Here is a 27,076-nt window from a genome sequence, read left to right on the forward strand (position 1 = left end):
ACATGTTTGCCCCACCCCTAAAATAATTACGTGGATGCCTCTTTTGGTACATTAACAACTAGACGAGTTCGTTTTCAATTTACAAAACATTACAGTAAATTTTTACATACAAACAGCGGCTTTACAAAGCTGGAAGCGGTACCCATCATCCTACTGCCCTGTGTTCCCTTAAGCCGAGAATACTAAATCTGTTTACCAAAATTAAAGCGTTACTATCCTCAGTGACACTTTGAATTTAAACATCGATTAGTATTTCTGGAGACAGCATCGGGTTTGATAACCGTATCTTCAATGATGACTCACATTGAATTTAAACATCGATTAGTCTTGCCTTGAGACAGCTATAGGCCTGAAAAACGTAACTCAAAGCTGAGTCATAACCGGATTTTACCGTTTAAGTGCAAATAAGTATTCAAGGATGCTACGATGATTCAAAGAAATGACCTTGGGCTGATTATAATTTGCATCATGACGTCAGTACAGGTTGTTTTTTATTTACTAAAGTATCTAATTTTCGTGGGGTGGCTATTTATCCAAATAACAATTAGCCACATCTGACAAAGAAGCCACACACCACCAGGGCCGACAAGAACGGGTTGGGGACCGGGGATACCTTAAGTGTCTTGCATCAGCACGGTAAGAAAATACTTCCTTATTTGGTCTCAGTTCAGCAAGTACGTATTCTTCCTGTCTGAAATAGTTCTGGTTTACAGTTTGTAGTTTTAGCAATTTTTCGCAGTTTGTATTTTGTAGATTTGACAAATTCGCTGTCTTGTTGTTAACTGATTTACTTCAGTCAACATTCGTTCATGAGCATTTCGGTTGTCTCTTCTTTCGGTAATCTTTCGTGCAATATGCGCAAGTTTAATGCCTTGGAAGAAGCCAGTAATGTATTTGTAATTCATCATGATTTCTACTTGTGTATGAATATAGCTTTCATACACGTTTGATTTCATTGTTAACAGGTAAAGTATGACTAAATTAAACAAAACATTTCTTGATACCAACTTTGGTATAAAACAAAATCGACGATAACTTTGAATGACTCCTGAACAATACACACATCTGAATTATTCATTAAACGCGTTTTTAATCGCTCATTAGTTATAATTTGTACAACCTTTGCATCCTTTAGTGCTCTTCTTGTCTTTCAAAAGATTAACTAGGCACTTTTTTGAAAGCACTTTTGAAATGTTTTTATTTCACTTTGTTCCTGAAAAGCGTAATTTTAAACACTACATTTTATGTTTCATCAATGTGGTTTTAACCATTTGTGGTCTGGAAACTCATCTGGGTGTAATCCACTGACTATATATTTTATCTTTTAAAATAAATTAGTGATCGGTTAAACTTTACCATAGGAAACTATTTTTAGATTTAACACCGGACCAGAAAAGTTCAAAAACATGTTGTTCTCTTATTCTGTATTTAAATAATGGTTTTCAAAGACGTATCTCTACTACTCTTCATTGATTTCATGAAAATATTTTATGTTGTGGGGCGGGTAATTATCAATCTCAAATATTCAGGCAAAATTTCCATATACCACATATAACCGGCATTTTCAATGGCTCTTCGGAAGATCCTCTCTAACTATCAATGAGTTAAGAAACAATCAGACACACCCCTAGGTAATAAAAGAAAAATGAAATAAAATGATACGCCTTCTTACTGCATGATTTCATGTGAACGGAAGTATGTTATGATATATAACAGCCATTTTGATTCTTCTTGTTACAAACAACGAGCAGTTGCGGCTTAGTGGTTAGCATCCAGGACTCACCGCTGAAAAGTGTGTGGGTTCGAATCCTACCATCACATCAACCCAGGTCGGTTAGTATAGTGTGTGTTTGGACAAGGCACTTCACTCAAAGTGTCTTGGCTCTATATAATCTACCTGCGTTACCGTGCCGTAAAACACCAAATCATAAGGCTATTATTAGAAAAACTAGTTTGAAGGTAGAGCATATTCGTGTAACATGGGCTTTTGCAAGTTTGTGCTGTACAAAACTGCGCCCTGGGCAAACGTCGTCTTCAAACTCCACTCGAAATAATAAAAAAAAAAATCCGCAAAAGGCGCCACTCAAGCACACCCCAACCCCTATATGGTTTAGGGTGTTGGCGCCTGGATATGCAGCATAATTGAATACATGGATATTAGTATGATTCATCTTGTAAATAAATATGTAAAAAGGAAGAATATGACTCTGATACAATAAAGAGCAAGACGATCCGAATAGGATCTATACCTTCAGCCCACGATAGAAGAGTTGCTGTAAAGCTTGTTTATCTTGATCTCAAGGTCAAACGGTTGAGCGAGTACGTGACACAAGCCAATGAGTTGTCATCGCTAGGGTAAACATTATAAGCAACAAAAGAAAACTTTTCAACCAAAATAGTACAATAATTTTTCAAGTGACCTTGACGCCAAGGTAAAAAATATCTAAGCAAGCTAGTTGCTGAATGAACTGTCTTAGTTCCATAATGATTCAATTTAAGTATGAACAAAAGTTCATCAAAGGGTTTAGGAAATACAATTTAAGTTAACTTTTAAATAAAACTTTAACGCATATTTTATGTCAATATAACCATTATTCCTCTGTCAAAATGGTAAGCAAGTGTGTCACTGAATCAGTTATCACAACTTTATAAGGATTCATTCCAAGTATGAAGAAAATCCATCAAGGAATCTGGAAAACTTGTGCAAGTTAAAACACCCGAAGCAAAGCGGGAATCAAATGAAAATGCCTGAAGCAAAGCCAGCATGCACATTCTTTTAACGAATGTCAAAAGGGCAATCAATTTACTGCAGAGTAAATTGTCTTAGCTTCTTAATGATGCATCCCAGATATGAAGAAAATCCAAGAAGGGGTTTAGGAAATATAAACTAGTAACAAACTTTAAAACGTGAGAACCAAAACCTTAATGTTCTATGACTGAGACTTTGTCACCAAGGTCAAAAGGGCAAGCAAGCGTTTAACCTGATCCATTGTTTTTAGCTTCATAATGTATCAGGCTAAGTAAGACAAGAATCAATCAACGGACTTGGAAATTATATTCCAGTGAAAATCTTTAACATAAACCTTAAACTGTTGATAACAATGAAAATGAAAAGTGACTGCTTTGCGTCTTTGTTGCCAACAACGTGGACTCTAGAAACAATTATAAAACTACATCCGAGATTGATTCAGACAACACAAAATTACGAGACGGAAGCGTGCTAAGCAAACAGTATAATATAAAATTCAAGTTACATCTGAACTATAATTTTATTTGAATCATTTACATGAATACTAATAGAATAAATGTTATCACGTTCTCCCTTCATGCACTTTACTAACATTACCACCAGACTGCCATGCAATTTTATTTGCGACTCCAACTTGGCAGAAAGCTTTTGTAAAATACATAATCTGAATTAATGAAGTATCGCTTGACAAAGTCAAAGTTCAAGACAACTTCATTTATCTTCCAAAGATGGCAATGTCTTTTCAAGGACTCCATCTATAAATAAAGTTATATAATTGAAATATTTGATACAGAAACATTGATTTCTTAGGTGATAAAGTCTCATCAATTATCAAACTGCATGAAAATGCATCAAGCATAGCGAGGTACACAAGAACATTCAATAGTGAGCTACACGAGAACATTCAATAGTGATGTAAACGAGAACATTCAATAGAGAGGTACACGAGAACATTCAATAGTGAGCTAAACGAGATCATTCAATAGTGATGTAAAGGAGAACATCCAATAGAGAGGTACACGAGAACATTCAATAAGTGATGTAAACGAGAACATTCAATAGAGAGGTACACGAGAACATTCAGTAGTGAGCTACACGAGATCATTCAATAGTGATGTAAACGAGAACATTCAGTAGTGATCTCCACGAGAACATTCAATAGTGATGTAAACGAGAACATTCAATAGAGAGGTACACGAGAACATTCAATAAAGAACAACAGTAATAACCATAAATGTGGGTATTCGAGAAATATCGAAATATGAACAAGAATGTTTATCATAAAAGCACACGCAAACACGTATGATGAAAATATGCATGTACCTGTAAATAAAATATATTCTATCTGCAATTTCTATTAAAAAAAATAAAAAAGAGACTTTTAAAAAATATAACAATGCAAGTTAAGAGACTGATATTTTTACCATGCATTTTACATAGATTTTATTGTTGCACGTGACTGATACTTTTTTACCATGCATTTTACGTTGATTCTATTGTTGCACATGATTGATATTATTTTACCATGCATTTTACATTAATTCTATTGTTGCACAATGAAATAGCTACTATGTATACACTTTTATAAGCTTAGTATAACTGCAAAATGCACAGACCCAGATCTGTCATTGCATCATGCCTGACAGATCAGTGTCAATGTTATATGTAGCTGGACTTGTCTTATTAGCGAGTATATACGATAAGATTAGGTGATCATCACTTGAAATGCATTCATTGTCTTCTGTAAAACTTTTATTCTTTGATATTTTGCATCGTAATTTTTTTATTTGCTTCATTTGCATTATGTTTGGTTTGTGACTCTAACATCCGGTTAACAAAATAGTTCAAAGCTATTTTAAAGTGAATACTTGGTCAATACACATTTTTCGAATTTTGCACAAAATGTATACGAGGTAATATAATTACGAAAGGATTGGTGACAATTACAGTTGCAAAAAAATATGAAAATGCCCAGAGTAGATAAATAATCAAAATAAAACATAACCTTGGCTAGTTAGTAAAGGAAGGTGATATATAAGATCAAAATTTTTCTCAAAATGCTAAATGACAAAATTTGCTTATGTTCACACGTTCAGATAAACTTACTTACCGTGTCCATTAATAGGCTCAAGATAAAAGAAAAAAGTAATTAAATCAAATAGTAGAAAGAAAAATACACACAGAATTCTAATTCCTTAAAAGAACGATTTTCTGACATATATAATTTAGTTTATAAGATATTTTAAACTTTTCCGGTACGATGTGCATTTCTTTAACAGAGTGCTCATTGTCTTTGACGTCCAGAAACTGTTGTTAAATGTTAAGATAACAATCAAAGCTTGACTGGGAAAATTTCTGCACTTGATCATTACCGATTATCTTTTGTTTCTCTTTGTTTTTTTTTGTTTTTTTTTGCCGTCAGCCATGCAGTCTAACATATCATTGAACATAGCAAATAGACGTACATCATTATATACACAAATATAACTTTGCATACATGTATATTGTCTAAGACTGGTATATGCACGTGTCAGCTTGTGATATCTACATGCAATCGAATAATTACGATACAACGATCACATCAGCATCCTTTTCTCAAGCATACAATACAGTTTGCTTTTCTATGTAAGGATGGGCTTCGCTCATCAATCAAATGTTAAAAATAATTAAAGTTCTGAAAACTTTAATTGACTTATATATCGGGATGTAATCATGTGATCACTCAAAAGTCAGATCTTAAGCACGTTTCAGATCCACAATTCCATGTGGATACACGCACCCATCTTTCATGTTTCCAGAGAGACGCAGTCTCCCATACAAATGGCATGGAAGCATGGGAAACTGAATAAATTCAAACGAAATAGATTAGATTCCTGACCAATGGTGAAAAAGATTGAACTGAGTGGCCATCAATAGTTTTCTTGTACTAGCGTGGATCTCACTGATGCAGAGGACTTCTCGTTCGTCAAGTAAACCATACATTGTCTCCCCTGAAAATGGGAATCTGTATTTCTTGAATTAAACACTGGTTCTGTTTCTGGTTGGAGAGCCTCGTCAACTAAAATTAAAAAAGCAATAAAATGATAATTGATGCTATAAACAAAACAAAAACACTGATCCTAAAATAATATTTTCTTAAGCAGTTGGTTTTTAAAAATGGGGGGGGGAAGCATACATACATGTACACAGTCAAACAAGCAAACTTACAAACATATGTACAACCATCTATCATTCCCTCTATAATTATATATGCATACATCCATTCATACATTAGCCATGCATGTGTAAATACAGACAGACACAAAAATACATCAATGCATTGGCCATGCATGTACAGAAACAGACAGACAAAAACACAGACAGAGATCAGCAAACAATACCTGAACATGTAGCTGGAAGAATATTTGTTTCATCACTGCACTTGCAAGGGTCGTTAAAGCTGGCATCCTTACAACAATATGATGTTGTTGTTGGCATATACACTCTGTTATGAATGATGATTTCTCTTGATCTCATACCACGAAGGCTGTATATCACGCCTTTAAATTTCTTGGTCAGTCCTTTGCAAATGTTATACTGGTCAAACTTTACCTGAAGAACAGAAATGATCTATTTTAAGAATGATCGCTTATAAATGTTTAATATTTAATTTTGTTTCAAAGTTACATTTGTACGTAGCTCAGGGTCCATTAAATGTAACAATGTCTAGGACTGAATTTGTTGTGCTAGACTTCGCTGAATAATTATCCACAAACAAGGAAAAAGGTCATCACGTAATGAGCACGGCAGAAAGTGTCCTGTCCCTGTCGTCGAGAAATAAATATCCGAATGAGCATTATGCAAATTAATCAGATTCGCAGTCGATGATGGCTATTTTGACACGAACGTTATTTAAGCCTTAGTACGTCATCTTTACGCATTTATACACGAGTACGTTGACTGGATCCCTTCTTTCATCTATTATTACAGATCGAAAACCGATATAAAAAAAATATGGTGTAAACAACCAGACTCTGCATGCAATCCAAATACACTCACTGAAACGTTCTCAGTGTATTGTGACATATGTCACGTGCTACATTTTCTTCCTACGTGTTACATAAAATCATCAGATTCTGCAATAAAGCCACTGTAGAGCATATAACGCAGAAAATGCAACTTAAATTGAGTTTGATGCAGTTATCAAAGCAAAGTCTTCTCCAGGTGGCATTCTGCCACCAAATTTACATCGCTGTGGCGGTGGTGCTCTCATTCAAAAGGAAGTTAATCAGCTGTGAGAACTATGAGAATTCATAGCACTACACTATTCTTGGGTGAAAATTGATGTCATATAGACGACGTCATAATGTCACTGATCATGTCATTTCAAGCACGTAGTAAGCATTGATTTTACAAACGTTGACATCCTCAGTATGCTTTCATATATTTAGTCTAAATTGAACCAAACGACCAAACAATTTCGAAAGTAAATAAAATGAAGTTCTGCCTTATTTTAGTTTGTTTCCAAAACTATGTGTGAAAACTGTTCCAACTTAATGTACGCAGTAAGCTGTACTGCCAACTAAACCAACAGCTTCGTAGACTAGTTGCACAGCCAACTATACCAACAGCTTCGTGGAGTGGTTGCGCATTCAACTTTACCAATAGCTTCATGGAGTGGTTGTACAGCCAACTATACCAGGAGCTTTGCAGACTAGTTGCACAACCAACTATGCCAACAGCTTCGTAGACTATTGCACAACCAACTATACCAACAGCTTCGTGGAGTTGTAAGACTGCCAACTATGAAGAATTGCGTAGCTAATCGAAAAAGATTTAGAAACAAACTAATAGCATACAAAGGATCCAATGAGAACCACGCAGTCATCCGCAAGTTACTCCTCTAGGTTCCAGTTTCAGAAAAATACAACAATACACTCACGCCATCAAGCCACAGACAACAGAGATAGGCAAGTTCCATTCTACCCTAATTTGAATGTATCAGGGGTAGTGTAAGAACGGACTTACGGACGCACAAACATATTCCCTGCTTTCTGTAAATAAAAGATATGAAAATGACTGAACCTATTATGTTGTAGCCTAACAAATGTTTAAAATTTCTGCTTTATCTTATTCTGAAATATTCTCATCTTGTGAAAGTTGCTTGCTTCCTCTCACAAAATAACACAAAATCGTCTTTAGAAAAATGGTGATGCAAAGCAATGCATATTTTGTCATCGATAAAAAACGTTTCATGACGCAACATGCTCCGATTCAAAACCAAGAAAAAACCCTATTATAAACATTATACTGAAAAGATAATGATAATACAGTACCTTAAGGTAAAAATAATAAACAATAAAAACTTCCGGCTTGCAAGAAAATCACAGGCCCCCATCCTCATGAAATTTAAAGTGGTCGGTTCCTTATAACAACCTAATAAAGTAAAGGACAGTTTAGATGTAGTGACTCTTGCAAGTGCACACATTACAGATGGAAGAAATTAAGAAGATAACTGTTCTGCAGGGAGTGGAATGAAAACATGCAGTCAACTGCTTTTGTCACAGCGTCCTCAGCTTAGGCTAGCCCGATCTATTTTTAATGTGATGAAGATGTGACATTGCCGTTGCAAATGAAACCGTCGTCGAATAAACTGTTTGTATGTCTCATTTGCTTTTCTTAGCAAGCGACAAAAGGGGATGGTTTAGTTTTAGCAAAATTGCCTATTCATCCAAGGTACATAACTCTTCCAGGCATAAACAAGTTCATACGTGGGAACCGATAAATATCAAATGGACTTACCAATAGGAAAGGCATTCCAAGCAGCAATATCAACCATATTCCCAAACTGCCCAGTGTGCCGGCAAGAGCCAGTTGGCATTCGGATTCTTCAGCTCTACAACATTAATAATAATAATAATGACAATAATAATAATAATAATAATAATAACAATAACAATAACAATAATAATAATACATGCAGCAAGATGGTATTAGTAGTGCATGAAAACCAATAATGAAATAAACTACATTTCATTGTACAATGAAGTCGTCAGACTTTCGAAAAATGGCAAGAAAGTTCTTTTATTGAATGCTTCATATTGAAGAGTTTGTTGTTGTTGTTGTTGTGGGGTTTAACGCCATTTTTCAGCACGATAGGCTATACATGGCGGCCAGTATTAATGGTGGAGGAAGAACCCGGAAAACCCCGGAAAGAACCACCGACCCACGAGAAGCTACTGGCAGGCTTTCTCACATGCCCACATTGGCTGAATCTTAGACTCGAACCGCCGCAGACAGAGGTGAGATGGCAGTGATCCGTAACGAAGAGCGCTTTAGACCACTCGGCCACTCGGGGCCCCCCATATTGAAGAGAGTTGCTAACAGTCTACATCACTTTAAATAATAATAATAATAATAATAATAATAATAATAATAATAATAATAATAAACTATCTTTAACGAGGATAACACATGTGGTCATGACTGACCCATCTGCCGTGTGGTCCTCAGTTTTGTAATAAAATAATAAAAATAGAAGTTCATGCACATAACCATATATCGTCGCACACTCATTTGAACATAATTGACATGAATGACTAAGTGTGACTATACTGGGAAACATACAAATATATATCAATTATGGATATGATTTTAAAGTTTTCTATTGAGAGCTTTAATATATCATTCCAGCTGGTCTAGAAAGAATTTCTTTAATGATAATTTAAAAGAAGCAAGAGATGTTGAATTACGTATCTTCATTGGTAAGGAATTCCATACAGTAGGTGCTGATACAGAAAATGAGCTTTTGGAATGATTGGTTTTCAACCAAGGAATCTGGAGATCGTTGTTTGTCGTCGATCGGAGATTACGCTCAGTATTTGATGATCTTAGTTCAATTATGTTAGAGATATAATCTGGAGAAAGACCGTTTAAAGACTCGTTTTTGTATAGGTAGCCATTTCAGACGTGAAAACAAAACATTTGAGGGAGTCATAACAGGAAGTTTCAGTATTATTCGGGCTGCCCTTTTCTGGAGTCTATCAATTCTGGACAGATTATAATTTGATGTGTTTCCCCATATGGTACAGCCATAATCTATCAGTGGTAGTATATAACCCGAAAAATAAATTTCAAGTGATTGTGGAGGTAGAAATTTTGAAAGCAATTTTAATAGAGTTATTCTTTTGACTACCATTGCACATAAGTGATCGATATGCGCATTCCAGCTGAGGTGTTGATCAATGTAGATACCAATAATAATAATAATAATAATAATAATAAGACACAGTGATCACATTCAAGAGGGCTCTCAAAACTCACTTATTTCGACTGCAAGAACAAACTTAAAGACCTAATAATGTTTCCTACCTGAAACATTCTCAGCATGCTTTTGTATTGTTTAATGTTATTCTAATTTCATGTTGTTTGTTTTTGTAATAATATTATTATGTTTCTAATCTTATAGGTGTTGTCTAATGTTGTAAAGCGCTTAGATGTGATGTGATTTTGATTTTTAACGTAGCTTTAACAATTTTTCAGTCATATCGCTACGATGTCTGCAATGTGGCAGTTTATAGTGATGTCTAGCACTGGGGCATCATGCCGCAGACATGTAGCATGATGCCCCACCCAGGACCGACCAGTCCTAACAATAACCTCTTAATGCTGAGCGCCAAGCGAGGCAGCTGTTAGTACCGTTTTTGTAAGTCTTTGGTATGACTCGGCCGGGAATCGAACCCACGACCTCCCGCATCCGAGGCGGACGCTCTAACCACTAGGCCACCGGGGCGGTTTAAAGCGCTTAGAGCTTCTAAAGATTAGGCGCCATACAAAGTCCTCATTATTACAATAATAATAATAATAATAATAATAATAATAATAAAGTTCGAAAATGTGGTACCCTTATATTATCCTTCCTATTGGGGGCGTGACAAACATGCTAGAAGAGTAAGTAGCAATGAGGCGATTGGCTACTAACTCCAATGAATTGTTGTTGTTGTTGTTGTAGGGTTTAACGCCATTTTTCAGCACACGATAGGCAATACACGGCGGCCAGTATTAATGGTGGAGGAAGAACCCGGAAAACCCCCGGAAAGAACCACCGACCCACGAGAAGCTGCTGGCAAGCTTTCTCACATAACCACATTAGCCGAATCCGAGACTCGAACCGACGCAGACAGAGGTGAGATGGCAATGATCCGTAACGGTGAGCGCTTTAGACCACTCGGCCACTCGGGGCCACACAATGAAGTGTAGATCTGATTTGTTCCTGTCTTTCTAAAGATCAAGGGTCTCGTGGAAATACTTACTTTGCATATATGCACTTCCAGATGACAATACTGCCACCAACCAGTAGATCTATCACGAAAACCACTACGTAACAGGCTATCACCCAACTCATCCTGTCACTACAGTCAAGCTGAAATAAATCAACATGTGTGTGTATATATATACTGTTTGGAATATATGGTCTTAACCTAAACAATAAAAAAGGGCGAAAACCAAGTTTTGTCAAATTCAACCAAAAATGTATAAAAGAACTTGCAGCATTGTGAATTAAATCCCAAGGTTCTGTCATAAGTCCAAGTGTATACTACCAAATGAATTTCAGTGGTGATCCAAGGGAATTCCAATATTGATTGTACTGATATGCCTGTAGTCTGGAATGTGCTGATGTGCAAATGGCCTGAAAAGTGGCGATGTTTTATAAGTCCTTGTGTGTGTGTGTGTGTGTGTGTGTGTGTGTGTTTAACATAGCTTAACAATTTTTTTGTCATATTGTTACGCTGTATGCAGTGTGGCAGTTTACAGTGATGTATAGCACTGGGGCATCATACCGCAGACACGTAGAATGATTTCCCACCCAGTCACATTATCCTGACACCAGGCCGACCAGTCCTAACAGTAATCTCTTAATCCTGAGCGCCAAGCAAAGCAGCTGTTAGTACCACAAGTCTTTGGTATGACTCGGCCGGGGTTTGAACCCGCGACCTCCAGTATCCGAGGCGGACGATCTAACATCTAGGCCACCGGAGTGGTAACAGTCCTTATGTAACAATAATATAATCCAAAAGATCCTTCGATGAATTCACAAATCATTCCAAAATAATGATTTAGTCCGAAAATATTGAGCACTTTGTAATTCCAGTGAATAATTTGAATAAATATGTTGGCCCATTTTAAAAAATGAACACAACAATGACGTTGATTCCGCTTCGGGTGTTATGGCAAGAATGAGTAAATTTGAAGCAAGAAACATTAATATAAATATTAATAAAATAATATAAAAAGCTATGACACTAATCGAGTCAAGATATAGGTCAGTTTCCTTGCTAAAACATTCTAAGTTGTCAACAAGTTTAGGAATTTCCAAGTCAACAAGTTTAGGAATTTCCAAGTAAAAAAATAATGTCCTCAATTCAGATATACGTAAACATATAATGAGATTATTCAATCAATAATCATAGAAAAATGTTAGCTATTTATTATGATGTTTACAAATTAAATGCCTTTTGTCAGGTAGACCGTTAACGTGATTTTAGACAAAGGACAGTTACAAAATACAGATATACAGAACATAATCATGGAGAAGAACTACCAAATTATGCAAATGATAGATAGATAGATAGATATCAGATCGATATATAGATATAGATAGATTAGAGAGAGAGATAGAGATAGAGAGATAGAGATAGATCGAAAGTGAGAGACAGACAGATGGAGAGACAGAGACAGAGAAAAAGAGACTAAATATCTGCAGCATAATCCTTTGTTAATTATACCATTGTATCTACCCCCAATTATAGATACACAAGTGTCACCACGCAACCTCAAATCCTCATTCCAATGAAGGAACTGTAATAAATATGAAAACAGAAATAGTACGCCTACTTATTAGCATACCACATCCTACACAATCCAATTTTTCAACTGACAATTACATTAATGTTAATTATCGCGAACTCTACGTATGCGCGTAAGATTTCATAAAACCTCGTTGAAAACTGGCTTAGTTGTACCATTTTAAATTTGTATGTGTTATGTAGAATACTTGTCAAACATACAATTGTGTCTGAGATTACGCAATGTCCAATGTCTTTTCTAGCAGTAGTGGGTACCAACACGTTTAACGTTGACTGAAACTTCGAGATATGTTTGCTCTAATGCAACTGATCTACAATTCACTCCCAATCATATCTGAAAAGCCAATGCTTTTATGTTAAGGGCGTAAGAGTGCAGCACGAGTTACACGACCGTGCTCACGCACGCACTCACCAGACGTTTAGGTTGACATAATCCGCATCTTTTCTACAAAAAGAGTCTGGGAAATATATTTTGCTCAAGTCAAGCAGATTCAAAAATCAAGAAAAATACCAATGTCAACGTTGTACACATCTGAAGAAAACCGATTTTTTTATTAACAAAAATTATGTTGATATTACAGTACATTATAGTTTGCCATAAGAAAATAAGCAATCTAGAAATCAAGAACCCAGACCTTGGTGAGGTTTTCGAAACTGATCCCCCTTGGTGAAGTTTTCGAAACTAAAAAAAATACACCTGCGATCTGGTGGCATTATTCGTTTTTGTTGTTGTGATAATTACGAGTCTCTTTCACACAGTCAACACGCATAGGAAATAGACGATAGTGTATCCATTGGACAAGCTGCAATGTCTCTCAAACGAGATCTCACTGGACCACGGTCAACGAGACTAAACTGCGAACACTTACCTATTCGCTTGAATAGTTAGAAGGAACAATGGAGATTATAAATTGGTTTCCAGTTTCGGTATGACCAGACTATCAGCGAACATATGATAATATCAGTTTCAGGTAAATACGGTGAAAACTGTGACTCTTGCGGATTGTTAACATCAAGCAGATGTACTTTGACCCCAGCCTTTACGCAATTGCTGACATCATCGATATCATGATGACATAAGGAACAAGACATTAATAAAGAAAGTGATCAGATAGCATTCTTCTCGAATGCTATAAATTGTTGAGTGTGTTTGTGTGTGATTTGTTTTTTTTTAACGTAGCTTTAACAATTTTTAATAATTGTTGCTTTTGTTTAGGTCAAATATGTGATTTGGCAATTATTTTTCATTACTAATTGATCTGATTTTATCAACGCTCAGAGAGAGAGAGAGAGAGAGAGAGAGAGAGAGAGAGAGAGAGCATTCCAAAATTTGGAGTGCTTCGTTCTTTAACCCCACTCCACCCACCCCATAACACACCCGGCACTGACTGGTTTGGCTTTTCGTTATATATAGTGATGACAGACGAAGCCAGCCGTGTGGCACGTACTAGGGATTCCGCACACTGCGCCATCGCCGCTAAGTGCCTCTGCTCACTGGCAATTTCTTATCCAATTTTGGATATTATTTCTACACCGAACTGCTTGGCAGACAAGTATGTCTGTTAAAAAATACCAAAGAGTATCAAACACTTGGTTCTTTTACTTTATTTTCATTACTTGTTACAGTCAATCGATAATGTGTCCTAATTTTGAACGTGCTTAGTTGGCACGTTGTCAAGCTTTTCAGTGCCGGAGGTAAGTAAATCTTGCATGTAGTCCGCAATCCCATAATGCCTAAAAGAAATGTTCGATTCTGAAAAAACACAGAAACTTCTTAAGTATGGAGACTCCACTATTAGCAACAGTGGCGTCACTAGGGTTGATGTCACCCAGTGCGGTAACTCATGATGTCACCCTCATGGACCTCCTTCCTGCACAAAAATTCTAAATTTTTATAGACAGTCATGTACAGTAACTCATGGTGTCACCCCCATGGAACACTTCCTGCACAAAAGTCGAAAATTTTTTATAGACAGTCATTTGGGTGTCACCCCTCTGATGGTGTCACCCGGTGCGGTCCGCACCCCCCCCCACCCCCACCCCCCAGTGACGCCACTGATTAGCAGGCCAACAAGTCTTATCAGAAAATAGTGTCTACACTTTGGTTGAGGAAGCTGTGGTGACTTTGTCATTATCGTGCCAAGTCCGTGACCACAAGGGGTTCAAATCATTCCAAACTAAGGCTAAGGCAGTAGCCTTGGTGCGTCTCTGGGCAAGGCACTTTACTTAGATTGCCTCTGTACGACATAACCTTAAATGTGTTGATGTGCCGTACAATCGACCAGCCAGCCAAACAAAAAATATTGAAAATGCTATGCCGAATTTTGAATTTTAATATATTTAGTTATACATGAAGGGGTGCACATCTGCTTATATTCGGATGCATCAAAAATGCGCTTGAGGATGTGCATGGATACACAATTCACGTAACTTTATATCTTGTCTAAACTTTATATATGGTCTATAGAGTTTAATTATTGCCTCTTAACAACACATGAGACATGAAAGTTCCATCGAGCACGCACGTATATTCCGCCAACGTTGGATTCATGAGTTAAATGAATATAAAGTACATTTCGACAATTGTTTTACTGAAACAAATCGATGCGAAATGACGTAAAATTAGATATTGCTATTACAGTCTTAATATAATTTGAAATGGGTAAGTTCTTAAAATACAAAGAAATTTAAAAAAAATAAACTGAAAGCTTTAGGCAAATAGTTTTCAACATGATCTCCTTGACCCTTTGAACCCCAGTCAGGGACAAAATCCTGGGAAAGGTGTGTGTATGTTTGTGTGTGTGTGTGTGTGTGTGTGTGTGTGTGCGTGCGTGTGTGATGTATTAAAACATGAACTGTCATGGAAAAACGGCTATGAAGAAAAAAACTTAAACCAAAAGGTAAATTCGATATAACTGAATTTGAACCCATGGCCAAACCCAGATGTAAAACCCTGGGGCAGAAGGGAAGCTGGTGGAAGGCAAGCATGTGATGACGTTATATTCCTAAAAATAACGTGAACAAGGATAATGAATTATTTAGAACTAAATGATGACACAACAACTTTAACAGAAATGCATCCCTACTGTAATTTTCGACAGAATAGTCCGCAGACAGGGGCAGAACCCTGGAATAAACGTGTTGATGAGAGAAGGAGGTATGTAACTATAACCTAGATATGAAGAATGAAGTAAGCGGTTATTGAAAAAAAAGCGGTACAAAATGCCACCATCACCACCACCACTACCCCCCTCTCCCCCCCCCCCTCCAAAAAAAAGTGCGCCAATAATAATTCTTTATACCATGGCCCCGATTATGAGGGATATCCCAGTGACTGGAGTGGTACTGAGAGAAGGGGAGTACGTTATGATTCCATATTGCAAACATAATATGAACTTAATGCTGAGTTACAAATGGTGCTGAGAACTTTAAGATAAATATATCGCCTTAGCATTTTAACTGCAAGATCCCACACAAAGATGATAACCCCGTGTCTTAGTGGCATCGAGAGACTAAATGTTTGTAATGGTCTTCTTTATACGTGTAGCTAATTGGTAATGGGGCAATGGCTAATTGGTAATGGGGCAATGGAAATATAAGCAACGAGAAAAACCAAAATATTTAACCAAAATGTGTTCCAGTTATATTATATTGCCCTCAGGGGGCAAAATTCAGGAAGGAAGTAGTAACGAGGGACGGCTATTATGTGATGACAGTCTATGAGTTACCGAGATGCAAATTATAAGGATAAATTTTTTTTACAAAATATTTAAAAAATATTAACAAAGCTGTCAAACCACACATCCACAAAATGAAAAACCAAGCGCTATAAAAATCGGAACAAGTCTCAGCTTGTATTGACTTATGAAAGAGGCCAAGATAAACAAAAGCCAACACGGAAAAATATATTAATACACACGTAATATGTAAACATATCTAACGTAATGCATGTCTTATACAGAAGAAAATATACATCCTGGTTATGACAAGGAATTTATATTCTGCATGAAGAAGTAAATTTCGATAGTATAGCCTTCGTTCTCGACTAAATCCAAACGACATGACAAGAATTACATTCTGATTTTTATACATATAGTGTACATAAAATCTTTAGAAACGAATACCTTAAATAACGCCATATTAGGATGTACTGATATAATCCGTTTCGTTCCCACTAACGGTTTGGTAAATATTCAACGGTATGTCGGTTAAATGACCAGTGATGTCTTGTTCGTGTATCCAAATGATAAAACAAGAATATCGGCGTCATCTATGAGGTTCGTTTTTTTATAGAAGGGGATTCCATAAAGACGTATATAGAGATCCGGTACGGAATTTCCTACGTGACGTAATGAGCTTGTTTCATTTTACCCTGCTATATTATCGGCTCATTTTGTCCTGAGTACAGTTTAGCAGGAAATCGACACGCTATTTAGATACATGTTGAATTAGTTTGGTTTTGTGGGTCTAACACCATTTGTCAGCACATGATATGCTATATATAGACGACGGCCCGTATATTTTGTGTTAGGTATATCCACTGAGCAAGTGGGGTTTATTTGTCCACAGTTTTGACAGAAGTATTTTATACTACGCAATATAAAAAATCAACTTTGTATCACGTGTGGATACACGATATACACGGCGGAACAGTATTTCAGTACATGTGAGATGCAAAGAGGTGTGCAAAAGTCAACAGACCTTTGCAATCTGTCAATCGTGATTACTATATACTCATCTAATTAACTAGGGCCAAAGGGAAAGGGATTTGTGGTAACGTCTGCCACATGTTAGTGCAGGTTGTGGTAACGTCTGCCGCATGTTAGTACAGGTTGTGGTAACGTCTGCCACATGTTAGTGCAGGTTGTGGTAACGTCTGCCACATGTTAGTGCAGGTTGTGGTGACATCTGCCACATGTTAGTACAGGTTGTGGTAACATATGCCACATGTTAGTACAGGTTGTGGTAACATCTGCCACATGTTAGTCTCGGGTGTTGTAGCATCTGCCACATGTTAGTCAAGGTTGTGGTAACATCTGCCACATGTTAGTGCAGGTTGTGGTGACATCTGCCACATGGTAGTCCATGTTGTGGTAACATTTCTTACATGGTAGTCCAGGTTGTGGTAACATTTCTTACATGGTAGTCCAGGTTGTGGTAACATTTCCTTCATGGTAGTCCAGGTTGTGGTAACATTTCTTACATGTTAGTCCAGGGTATGGTAACACCTGACACATGTTATCCCACTTCATATAACATCATGCAACTGCTTACATCAGGCCTAAGTGACCGACCATTTCATAATTTTGTTGAGTTTTTGGTTGAGGGGTTGGGGTTGGGGAGGTAGAGGAGAAAGTGGGGCATGGGATTTCTTAAATAAAAAGTGGAATCTTGCACTGATTTGTACGAGATTTGAACAAATTATATCCATCGTATTAATTCTGTCACAATATTATCTTCAGATAAAAGACAGAAAAAAAAAGAACTTGCTTGGCTATGTCGACGTGCAGGCCACTTACCTGGACAGTGAGATTCAATTTATGCTGATTGAATACTATTCCTTTCACAACTATGTATGGAATAATATAAATCAGATATATGTATGGGCAACAAGAATATATTTGACGTTTTAAGAAAAAACAGAAAAGAAATGTGCTCACAGAATGTCCTGCTTCCCTGCCAACCCTTTTTGTGTATGACCATGCTGTCAAATATGCATCATAAACCCATTTAAACTCAAAACAAACTTAACGAAGGTTACTCAAGCGTGAAAGGTAGGTCACAGTAACCTACTTTTGGAAGCATGGTATTGTACTCATCAAGATGCATCCACAAACACAGCTGATTGACTCTGTGACAAACAATACCCAAGAAGCTAATTTTAATGCAAATCGTGAAGTCAGAGACACGAAATAGAGGTCACACTGACCTAAATTTGGTTAGACAGTACTGTCTCAGCCAAGACGCATCCATCAATAAAAAAGCAGATCGATGTAGACAAAATTGTCACAAACACTGACCCAAAGGAAACATTTTGTATGCCATAGTATTTGCCTTAGTAATTCTTTGACACACAAAGCTGCAAAGACATGTTTATGTTCCCTCCTCAGACCGCTCCGGTGGCCTAAATGGTTAGAGAGTCCGCCTCAAATGATGGAAGTCGCAGGTTCGAACCCCGGTAGAGTCACACCAAAGACATACAAATGGTACTTGCAGCTGCTTCGCTTGGCGCTCAGCATATAGAGGTTTGTGTGAAGACTGGTCGGCCTGATGTCAGAATAACGTGACTGGTTGCTATCATGCTACATGTCTGGGGCATGATGCCCCAGTACTAGACATCGCTATAAACTGCCACGCTGCAGACATCGTAGCGATATGACTTGAAATTTTTTAATGCTATGTTAAAAATCCAACACACACACACACACACATGACGCAAAAAGTGCTTAAGAAAAAAGTTAGTAAGACAGAAACCTCGAACTTTGAAAAGTAATCCGGCCTGGAATATTTACCATAATACCACCACCCCTACATAAAACCCCGCGCGCGCGCGTGTGTGTGTGTTTGATGTGATATTTTAACAAAAAATCTAGCTCATGATAATGTTTTCCAAGACACCGAGATCCATCATTGTTAAAGAGACTGTGCAATAACTTACCTGTCAAACAACGTTCATCATTGATACGTAAATGATTGGGTTATGCACAGGTATGCGGTTGTGAGTGTTTTATGAATACAAAATTCATTGTACTTTGACACAATAAAAAGGGGGTTGGTGGGGAAGAGAAATTGAAAATTAAACAGATATGCCAGTCACGCAGGCAAACTAAATGACAGAGAAATACATGGAAAGGCTGGAAGCTCACAGGTAGTCGCATAGCTAAAGAGACAGACAGAAACACGGTAGTCTACCCAACAAAGTGGATGCATGAAAAGCAGAAAGAGACACGTGGGTAGGAAAGAAGCAACAGCGAAACCGGCATGCATATAGATATAGACGGGTGGACATTTCTGCTTCTTCTTTTTTTCATGGTTTCAGCGAGCCTACAATTCCTAGCGATTATTCACCGTGCGCTGGTTTTAAAAAGGATACTAACGGACGATATGACGTTTGTCAGTGCAAAGTATATGTATGAAGAGCATGCTAAGGGCAGAAATATAATATAGGGACAGACATATGTTGTATGTGATTTGTATGTGATTAAAACGCTCCCCCACCCCCGTAACAGCTAATATTACTTACTGCTTCCACTGTGCCATTGTTGTTGGATACAATGAACAGTCATATAAATCTTTGTTAGTTTGAAATTTGATGTTAGACAGTAACAGAGCGTAGCGATTTGCACCATACCCCTTACCTGGAAGATAAGCATCTTAATCCAGACACCCCCACCCCCAGAAAAAAATAAATATATAGAAGAAAAAAGCTGGTCCAGTATATGGTCGATATTATATTGTTAAATGAGGAACTTAGGTAAGATGGCAAATCTCCAGTTATATACAATATAAATACATGTACAAGTAGTATGTAATTGTTCTTGAAAAAGAACGACAACGAAAATATGACAACGACAATAATAATAATAATAATAATAATAAGTGTTTTTAATACACATATATATGAGTGGGGCATTCAAATCTCATCTGATGTGTTGACACATGTTTCACTGATCATATAAATCAGTTCTTAGACCTACTAATTTGTAAGTTACTTTAAACTCATCCCGAGGGGGTGCATAAACATTTTGAAACCAATGTGAAGAACTACTGACCCACCCCCACCTCCACCTCAATAATGTGACAGTCACTATAAGTATATAAGGTGTATGTGTGTGTGTGTGTGTGTGTTTGGATTTTTTACTTAACTTTAACATTTTTTTCAGTCATATCACTACGATGTCTGCAGTGTGGAAGTTTATAGTGATGCTAGCCCTGGGGCATCATGTCGCAGACATGTAGCATGATGTCCCACCCAGTCACATTATCCTGACACCAGGCCGACCAGCCCGAATACTAACCTCTTAATGCTGAGCGCAAAGCGATGCAGCTGTTAGTATAATTTTTGTAAGTCTTTGGTATGGTCTCGGCCGGGGATCGAACCCACGACCTCCCGCATCCGAGGCGGACGCTCTTACCACTAGGCCACAGGAGCGGTTAGGTGTGGAAGGAGTTTCATTACTCAAGCGGGGATTACACGGTCCCAAAAAAAGAATATTTATCTATTAGTACTGAATACGTTTGTGGGTCCTGTGGGTTTTTCCTTTGTCCCAAAAATAGTTATACTCCAGATTAGGAACATGTTATAATTTTGTCTGCAAAAGTCAATGCATGAAGAATTTAAGCAAACTCTACCAACCTTTACTTGATCGTTATCACCTCTTATCATTTGTTTTGTTCCGCAGTTCTCACGTTTTACATCTCACAGACGTATGGTAGTCGCCATTTTTACGAATTGACGACTTTTCTTCTTTGTTGAGCAATATCAGGTGGTGGTGTTTATAAGACATGAGGTGATATGTGTATAAACGTCGGGGTATTGTGGACAATATATTCGATCAGCTGATTAGGTGACTACAGGTAAAATGTTTACCACGCATTTTATATCCTGGATATTTGTGCATGGAGACTACTTTAAAGTTTAAACTTAGTAAAGGATTGTTTCTGTCATTTTTCATCTTCAGCGCGATGACGATGATGAATAATTGTTTTCATTTAAATGTCATTGATACGTTAATAACTTCAATAAATCTATACTTAACAAATGTAAAGTATTTTAAAATAAGTAAGTCAGTAAGTTGTTGTTGTTATTATTGTAGGGTTTAATGACATTTTTCAGCACAAAATAGGCAATATATGGCGGCCAGTATAAATGATGGAGGAAAACCATGGGATAATCCCGGAAAAAAACACCGACCCGCGAGAAGCTACTGGCAAGATATTTTACATATAAGTAAGTAAGTAAGTAAGTAGGTAAGTAAGTAAGTAAGTAGATAGGTAGGTAAGTAGGTAAGTAAGTAAGCAAGCAAGTAAGTAAGTAAGTAAGCAAGTAAGTAAGTAAGTAAGTAAGCAAGCAAGTAAGTAAGTAAGTAAGTAAGTAAGTAAGTAAGTAAGTAAAGAAAGGAAGAAAGGAAGGGAGGAAGGGAGGAAGGAAGCAAGCAAGCAAGTAAATAAAAAAGATGTGTTGAAATAAATTCATTTTCGATTATGATTTGTGTTTCCATCGGCCATTATATTATTCATTGTCCTTTGGTTATATCAAAGCTTTTAATTTGGACTAAAAACTTTCAGAGTTTTATTAATAATAAACCTAGTGGTCTTTATTAGCTCTCATTATTAAAGACATATACGTGCGCGTGAATTAACTTTTATATATTTGATAATCGGGTATCCAATTAAGAGTTAATATTTTATAAACGAAATATTTGCAGATCCTTAAAATGCTTGGAAAACGTTTTGTTCATTCAGTTTGTCTCCGAAAACTCTTCAGATGATGCACAGGACACTGATTGCTTTTGGTTTAGTATCGCCTACTCATCCTTATCTAAGATGATATGGACTTGTTGTGATGTATTACCGCCTACTCATCGTTATCCAAGATAGTATCGATTTGTTGTGGCTTATTATCGCCTACTCATCGTTATCCAATATAATATCGATTTGTTGCGATGTATTATCGTCTACTCATCGTTATCCAATTAATATCGATTTGTTGTGGTTTATTATCGCCTACTCATCGTTATCCAAGTAATATCTATTTGTTGTGATGTATTATCGCCTACTCATCGTTATTCAAGATAATATCGATTTGTTGTGGTTTATTATCGCCTACTCATTGTTATCCAATATAATATCGACTTGCAGTGATGTATTATCGCCTGTGCATCGCTATCCAATCCAAGATAATATCGACTTGTTGTGATGTATTTATCGCCGACTCATCGTTATTCAAGATAACTAGTGGCAAAAACTGCCTAAATTTTGCCTTGAAAAGAACTTTTATATCCACCACAGGACTAGAAAGTTGGAGAAAATCATTTCAATTTTATCGAGCTTCCAATGTTTTTTTTCATGTTGCTTTTGGATCTCACTTTTTGAAATCTGCATCAAGTGTGTTTCTGCGCTCTCGTCCTCACACACACACACACACACACCACCACCACCACCACCACCACCACCACGCACGTCTTTGTTTGCTGGAACCCATGATCTCCCGATTAGGACATACTCCTTTTAACGATCTTTAATCTACTCTGGTATTCTAAATTCACACCTCACACGGGGGAAAACATGTGCCGTATGTGACTAGCGTAATCACAGCATAACTGCATGTTGTTACTGTTATTTCAACGTATAGTTTCTAACTCCATCATCTGTGATAGAAAAACAAAACAAAAAACAAACAAACAAGCAAAAACATTAAGATTTAGCTGTTCATGTTGTACAGTTGCAAGGATCGGTAGCTTACGTCAGGAACATCATTAAAGCTACCCTGTCTTATAACGTATAGCCCGGACTAAAAACAGGGCCTGACTTACGCCGAATTTCAGATTTGGCCCAATCGAGCCCCGCACTCACAATGGCTCCGATCGTTAGTAATTTTAAAAAATATATCTTTAGAGAGAAAATAATTGTAAAGCGATGAAAGAAAATTTTAAGTTCAATATCATATAAAACTTGTTTAAAAGTTTATTTCCAAATACAGTGCTCACGGGAGGGCCCGCGTGTAAATCAAAGGGGCCCCACCAAGATGATCCAAATCGGACCCCGCGTTTGCTAAAGCCGTGACTTACCCAAAAAAAAAAATAAGTTAATTGACAGCGGAAAGATAATACAGGTAGCAGGCAGGTCTAAATTAGGGCGAAAAGTTATTTTAGCACAGAGAAATCAATAGGTTTAGACAAACAAACAAAAATTCACCAATTCGCGTAATAGATAAAACGGTCTTCACACTGGCAACCTGCCCATTTGAACACGCACAATGGAACTGTCGTCTGATAAACAATCGGCCAATGAAATATCGGAATTTACGTTCGATGAATAACCTGAGATCTAGATTAGCTGTACTGTATCTGCTTTTCCGATCAAGTCTATATTTAGAATCAGGTAGAGCTTCGTTCAAATCAAATTCATTCTTTTTTTCATGAAGTAAAGTCCGAAAGGATATTTATAGTGTGTTTCTGACAATTTCATTGGTCCTGTGCTTTCAGAAACCATTGACGTACAAAGTCTTTTGTTCCTTTTAAAAGATGTACGTGTTCATGGTAGATGCTAATGAAAAGATGTATTCTTTAAAATTAGAATAAGATGAACGATCCTGTCGAAGACTCTAACCCTCCAAAGATAAATCTATAATATGCGAGCACCCTCTTTTTCAGTTACTCTAAGTTTAGTTTTAAATTTATTTTATTGCTTTTAGCAATTCAGCAAATGGGTCGTGCAACAAGATTTCACAATATCGCACACACACAAATATGCATGACTATATTATTCACACAGACAGACAGACATACATACAGAGGCAGAGTAATATCCGACTATAGTTGGACTGTAAAACTTAAATATGCGTACATAAATGGAAACGAGTGTCAGATATGACTGTCGAATTCTAGATTAAGTGAATCTATTTGGGTTGGGTCTGTTTTCGTTTTATTAGGTTTTTGTCTGTTGTTTTCTTTGAGATTGGGGGTAATAAAACTTTGTACATACTTTAAAAATTCACAATTTACATCATAAATGTTGGGGTTGTTCACTTGTTTGTTTGTTTTTTGTTTCATTTTTGGGTTCTGGTGTTTGTGTTTTTGTGTTGTTTCGTTGTTTTTTGTTGTTGTTTTGTTTGTTTGTTTGTTTTGTTTTGTTTTTATTGTTGGTTTATTTTTTAACTTTTAATTTTTAATTTACAGAAAATCACCATGATTACCAGCTTTCAGCAATATTTGAAAGCAGTGATTCATACAATTGCGCCCAGTCATTTCCCAAGTCACATGAAATATTTAAAAATACATCATGACTCTTAAACTGTCTTCAAATCATGCTATTATTAGCTGTACATAATTAAGATAAATCGTTTGTACTCGCTTATAAGACATGTCCAACTATAAAATGTACTGACCAATATCTGCCGTCGTAAAATTTGCCGGCAGATATGACTCTATGAATTTTGTTAGGAGTAATCAGTAGAACACACAGCATAAACTCTGATCTGCCAGTGCATTATGCGACTTCAGATCAGGGTCTATTTTTGTGTGCAGTTGCACCTGACTTATAATTGAGTAACTTCGTAAATGCAAATAAATAAATAAATATGTAAATACAGATGGGAAAAGTAACGCTTGTGGAAATTAATTTATTTAAAACTTTGGAAAAATTAGCTTATCTATGGAGTGTTTGGTACGTCTTTGTAATAGTGCAAAACGTTGAAAACAATTTCGCAATATATTCTGTCGTGGTCAGCATGACACAGTCTTTAGACTGACGTACGGACTAGGCTCGCAATAACATGGCAGCTTGTAATAGTTAACCTCTCTTACTTGGATGCATAAGCGAATGTTGTAAACGCTAAGACAGATATGTTAAGGTAAGGTCGTGTACCGGGAAATGACAAAGCTATAACAAACCAAAGCCAAATTTTTACCGGGAAATGACTAAGCTATAACAAACCAAAGCCAAATTTTTAGGAAGTCTTGGGCCATTTGAAACGGGTGTCATAAAATTATATTTTCCAGAATAGCCATTAATGAAATCGGTCTGGGGATGATTATTCTGTCTTCGATGGGGGTCTTAAAAAATTTGACGAGTAGATAATGTAATCCTGATTGGTTAATCTAAACTACGAATTGTATTTCCCAGATGAAATTCAATTTTTAGGTAATCTCCCTCGCGAAATTAGTCAGTCTATGTTCTGAGGGGAGCCAGAACTATAGCCCCATGAAATAGCAAGTATTTCTCGTTGGAATGTCCAAGACATGTGTGTCGAATATTTTTAAAGTTATATATTATGTATGTATTTAGAAGATAATGTTCGCATATTCTTTCCCTTTAGTAAATCTTCTGCTCATATATATATATATATATATATATATATATATATATATATATATATATATATATATATATACACACACACACACACACACACATATGATTTTTTTCTCCCCTTTTTCTAATAGTGTATGGATGATTGTTCCAATTATTGATAAATATCTTTCTTTTCATTCAGTTATGTGTCTTTGTAAGTATAATTTACATATGCGGTAGATTTAAACAAAATAGGGATACGAAGTTATTTTTTGTTCGATTTCTTTTTATTCCATAAATCCAGCAGGTGGCGCTGCCGGGGATGATGTAAAATCCTGGCGTTAATAATAATAATAGCAATAATAATCTTTATAGACAAACACGCATACATACAGACATACGCATGCGTACATAGACACCTAAATAAACATGTATATAAATGGCTTTTTATATTGCAAATATGAAACTATAACCATTGTAATCAAGTAACTCTGGTGGCAGGGTAGAGTTTCGTAAATTCGTAAATTTCGTAACTTAAGGCTATGATGTGACTTTTTCATTTTCAACTGCATCACCAAGTTTAGTACATACTGTTTTGCAGAATTGTCATCTAGGAAAGGGGACTGTGTTTGCACTGTGAGCATCAAATGGTGTTAAAAATGACCTTCGGACATCAAAATTGTAGGTATAAATTATAGGTTGGAGTGCACAAACTTCTTCTGCGACGAACTGCCATTGACTTCTCTGGTCAAGTGGATAATATTTTTATGCATTGTTTTAACATAGGTATCTAAAAATATAGACCTTTTAGACCTCACTTATGTATCTGATGTTTTATGATTTTTTAATTCTAGGTCGCTGATTGCGGCATTACATTTGTACATAAAATCTGGCCCCTGCCCCCCCTTAAAGAAAATTGATAATTTTTGTATGGTGCAGTCAGCCACATCTATTATACTTTTCTGTTTCTTTGTGTATATTTAAATAATTTGTATGCATTAGCTTCATTATATTTCCTTCCTTTTTCCATATACTGTATCACTTAGTGTTGTATGCGATGCTCTTTGGAGAGGGAGGTAACTGTGTTTTGTACCTCAATGTGAGAACTGTTTACATCATGACAAAGTAGCCTATTTTGGACTTAACTTAGTAAATATGGGAACAACACGGTGACCATAATGTATTGTCTTGCTCTTTATGTAGCTGTCAAGGTATGCACCCCTATTTTTATGAATAGTATTCACATTTCAATACAGCACACAGAAACAATTGCATATCATGTCAACATACATTCTTAAAAATAATTTAACTCCACAGGAGCAGATAGACCTCAGAGGAGTGATTTTGTAAACTCCATAAATCATGAAAGTCAGTTGTAAGTGAATTGGTGTCTGAGAAGAAATTTCTCTGTTAACTTATATTGAGTAATTGTATATGTATGGTCAGTTTCAGTGGCTATGTATCAATG

At 36.5% G+C, this 27,076-nt stretch overlaps 1 protein-coding gene across 2 annotated transcripts; it reads right to left on the reverse strand.

The window, feature by feature from the left end:
* Nucleotides 1-3,250: 3,250 nt before the first annotated feature.
* LOC149791619 (uncharacterized) lies at nucleotides 3,251-21,105 on the reverse strand. 2 transcript variants are annotated; one of them, XM_089970175.1, is made up of 5 exons: nucleotides 20,951-21,105; nucleotides 11,041-11,150; nucleotides 8,531-8,624; nucleotides 6,130-6,340; nucleotides 3,251-5,807 (listed from the first exon to the last, which is right to left on the reverse strand). In XM_089970175.1, the coding sequence occupies exons 1-5, from the start codon at nucleotides 20,978-20,980 to the stop codon at nucleotides 5,659-5,661; spliced, it is 594 nt and encodes a 197-aa protein (XP_089826301.1). In that variant the 5' UTR covers nucleotides 20,981-21,105; the 3' UTR covers nucleotides 3,251-5,658. The 2 variants fall into 2 exon arrangements, with proteins under 2 accessions (XP_089826301.1, XP_089826302.1); XM_089970176.1 differs by lacking the exon at nucleotides 20,951-21,105 and adding an exon at nucleotides 16,719-16,889.
* Nucleotides 21,106-27,076: the final 5,971 nt, after the last annotated feature.

Source organism: Sinohyriopsis cumingii, chromosome 9 (genome assembly GCF_028554795.1).
Source record: "Sinohyriopsis cumingii isolate HCF-2022 chromosome 9, ASM2855479v2, whole genome shotgun sequence".
Lineage (NCBI taxonomy): Eukaryota > Metazoa > Mollusca > Bivalvia > Unionida > Unionidae > Sinohyriopsis > Sinohyriopsis cumingii.

Coding starts and splice junctions, on each gene's coding strand:
- LOC149791619 (XM_089970175.1), bottom strand. CDS start 20,980: ATGATAAGAGGTGATAACGATCAAGTAAAG. Junction 11,151..20,950: donor GTGATAACGATCAAGTAAAG/GTTGGTAGAGTT, acceptor GATTTATTTCAG/CTTGACTGTAGTGACAGGAT. Junction 5,808..6,129: donor TCTTCCAGCTACATGTTCAG/GTATTGTTTGCT, acceptor TTTTAATTTTAG/TTGACGAGGCTCTCCAACCA.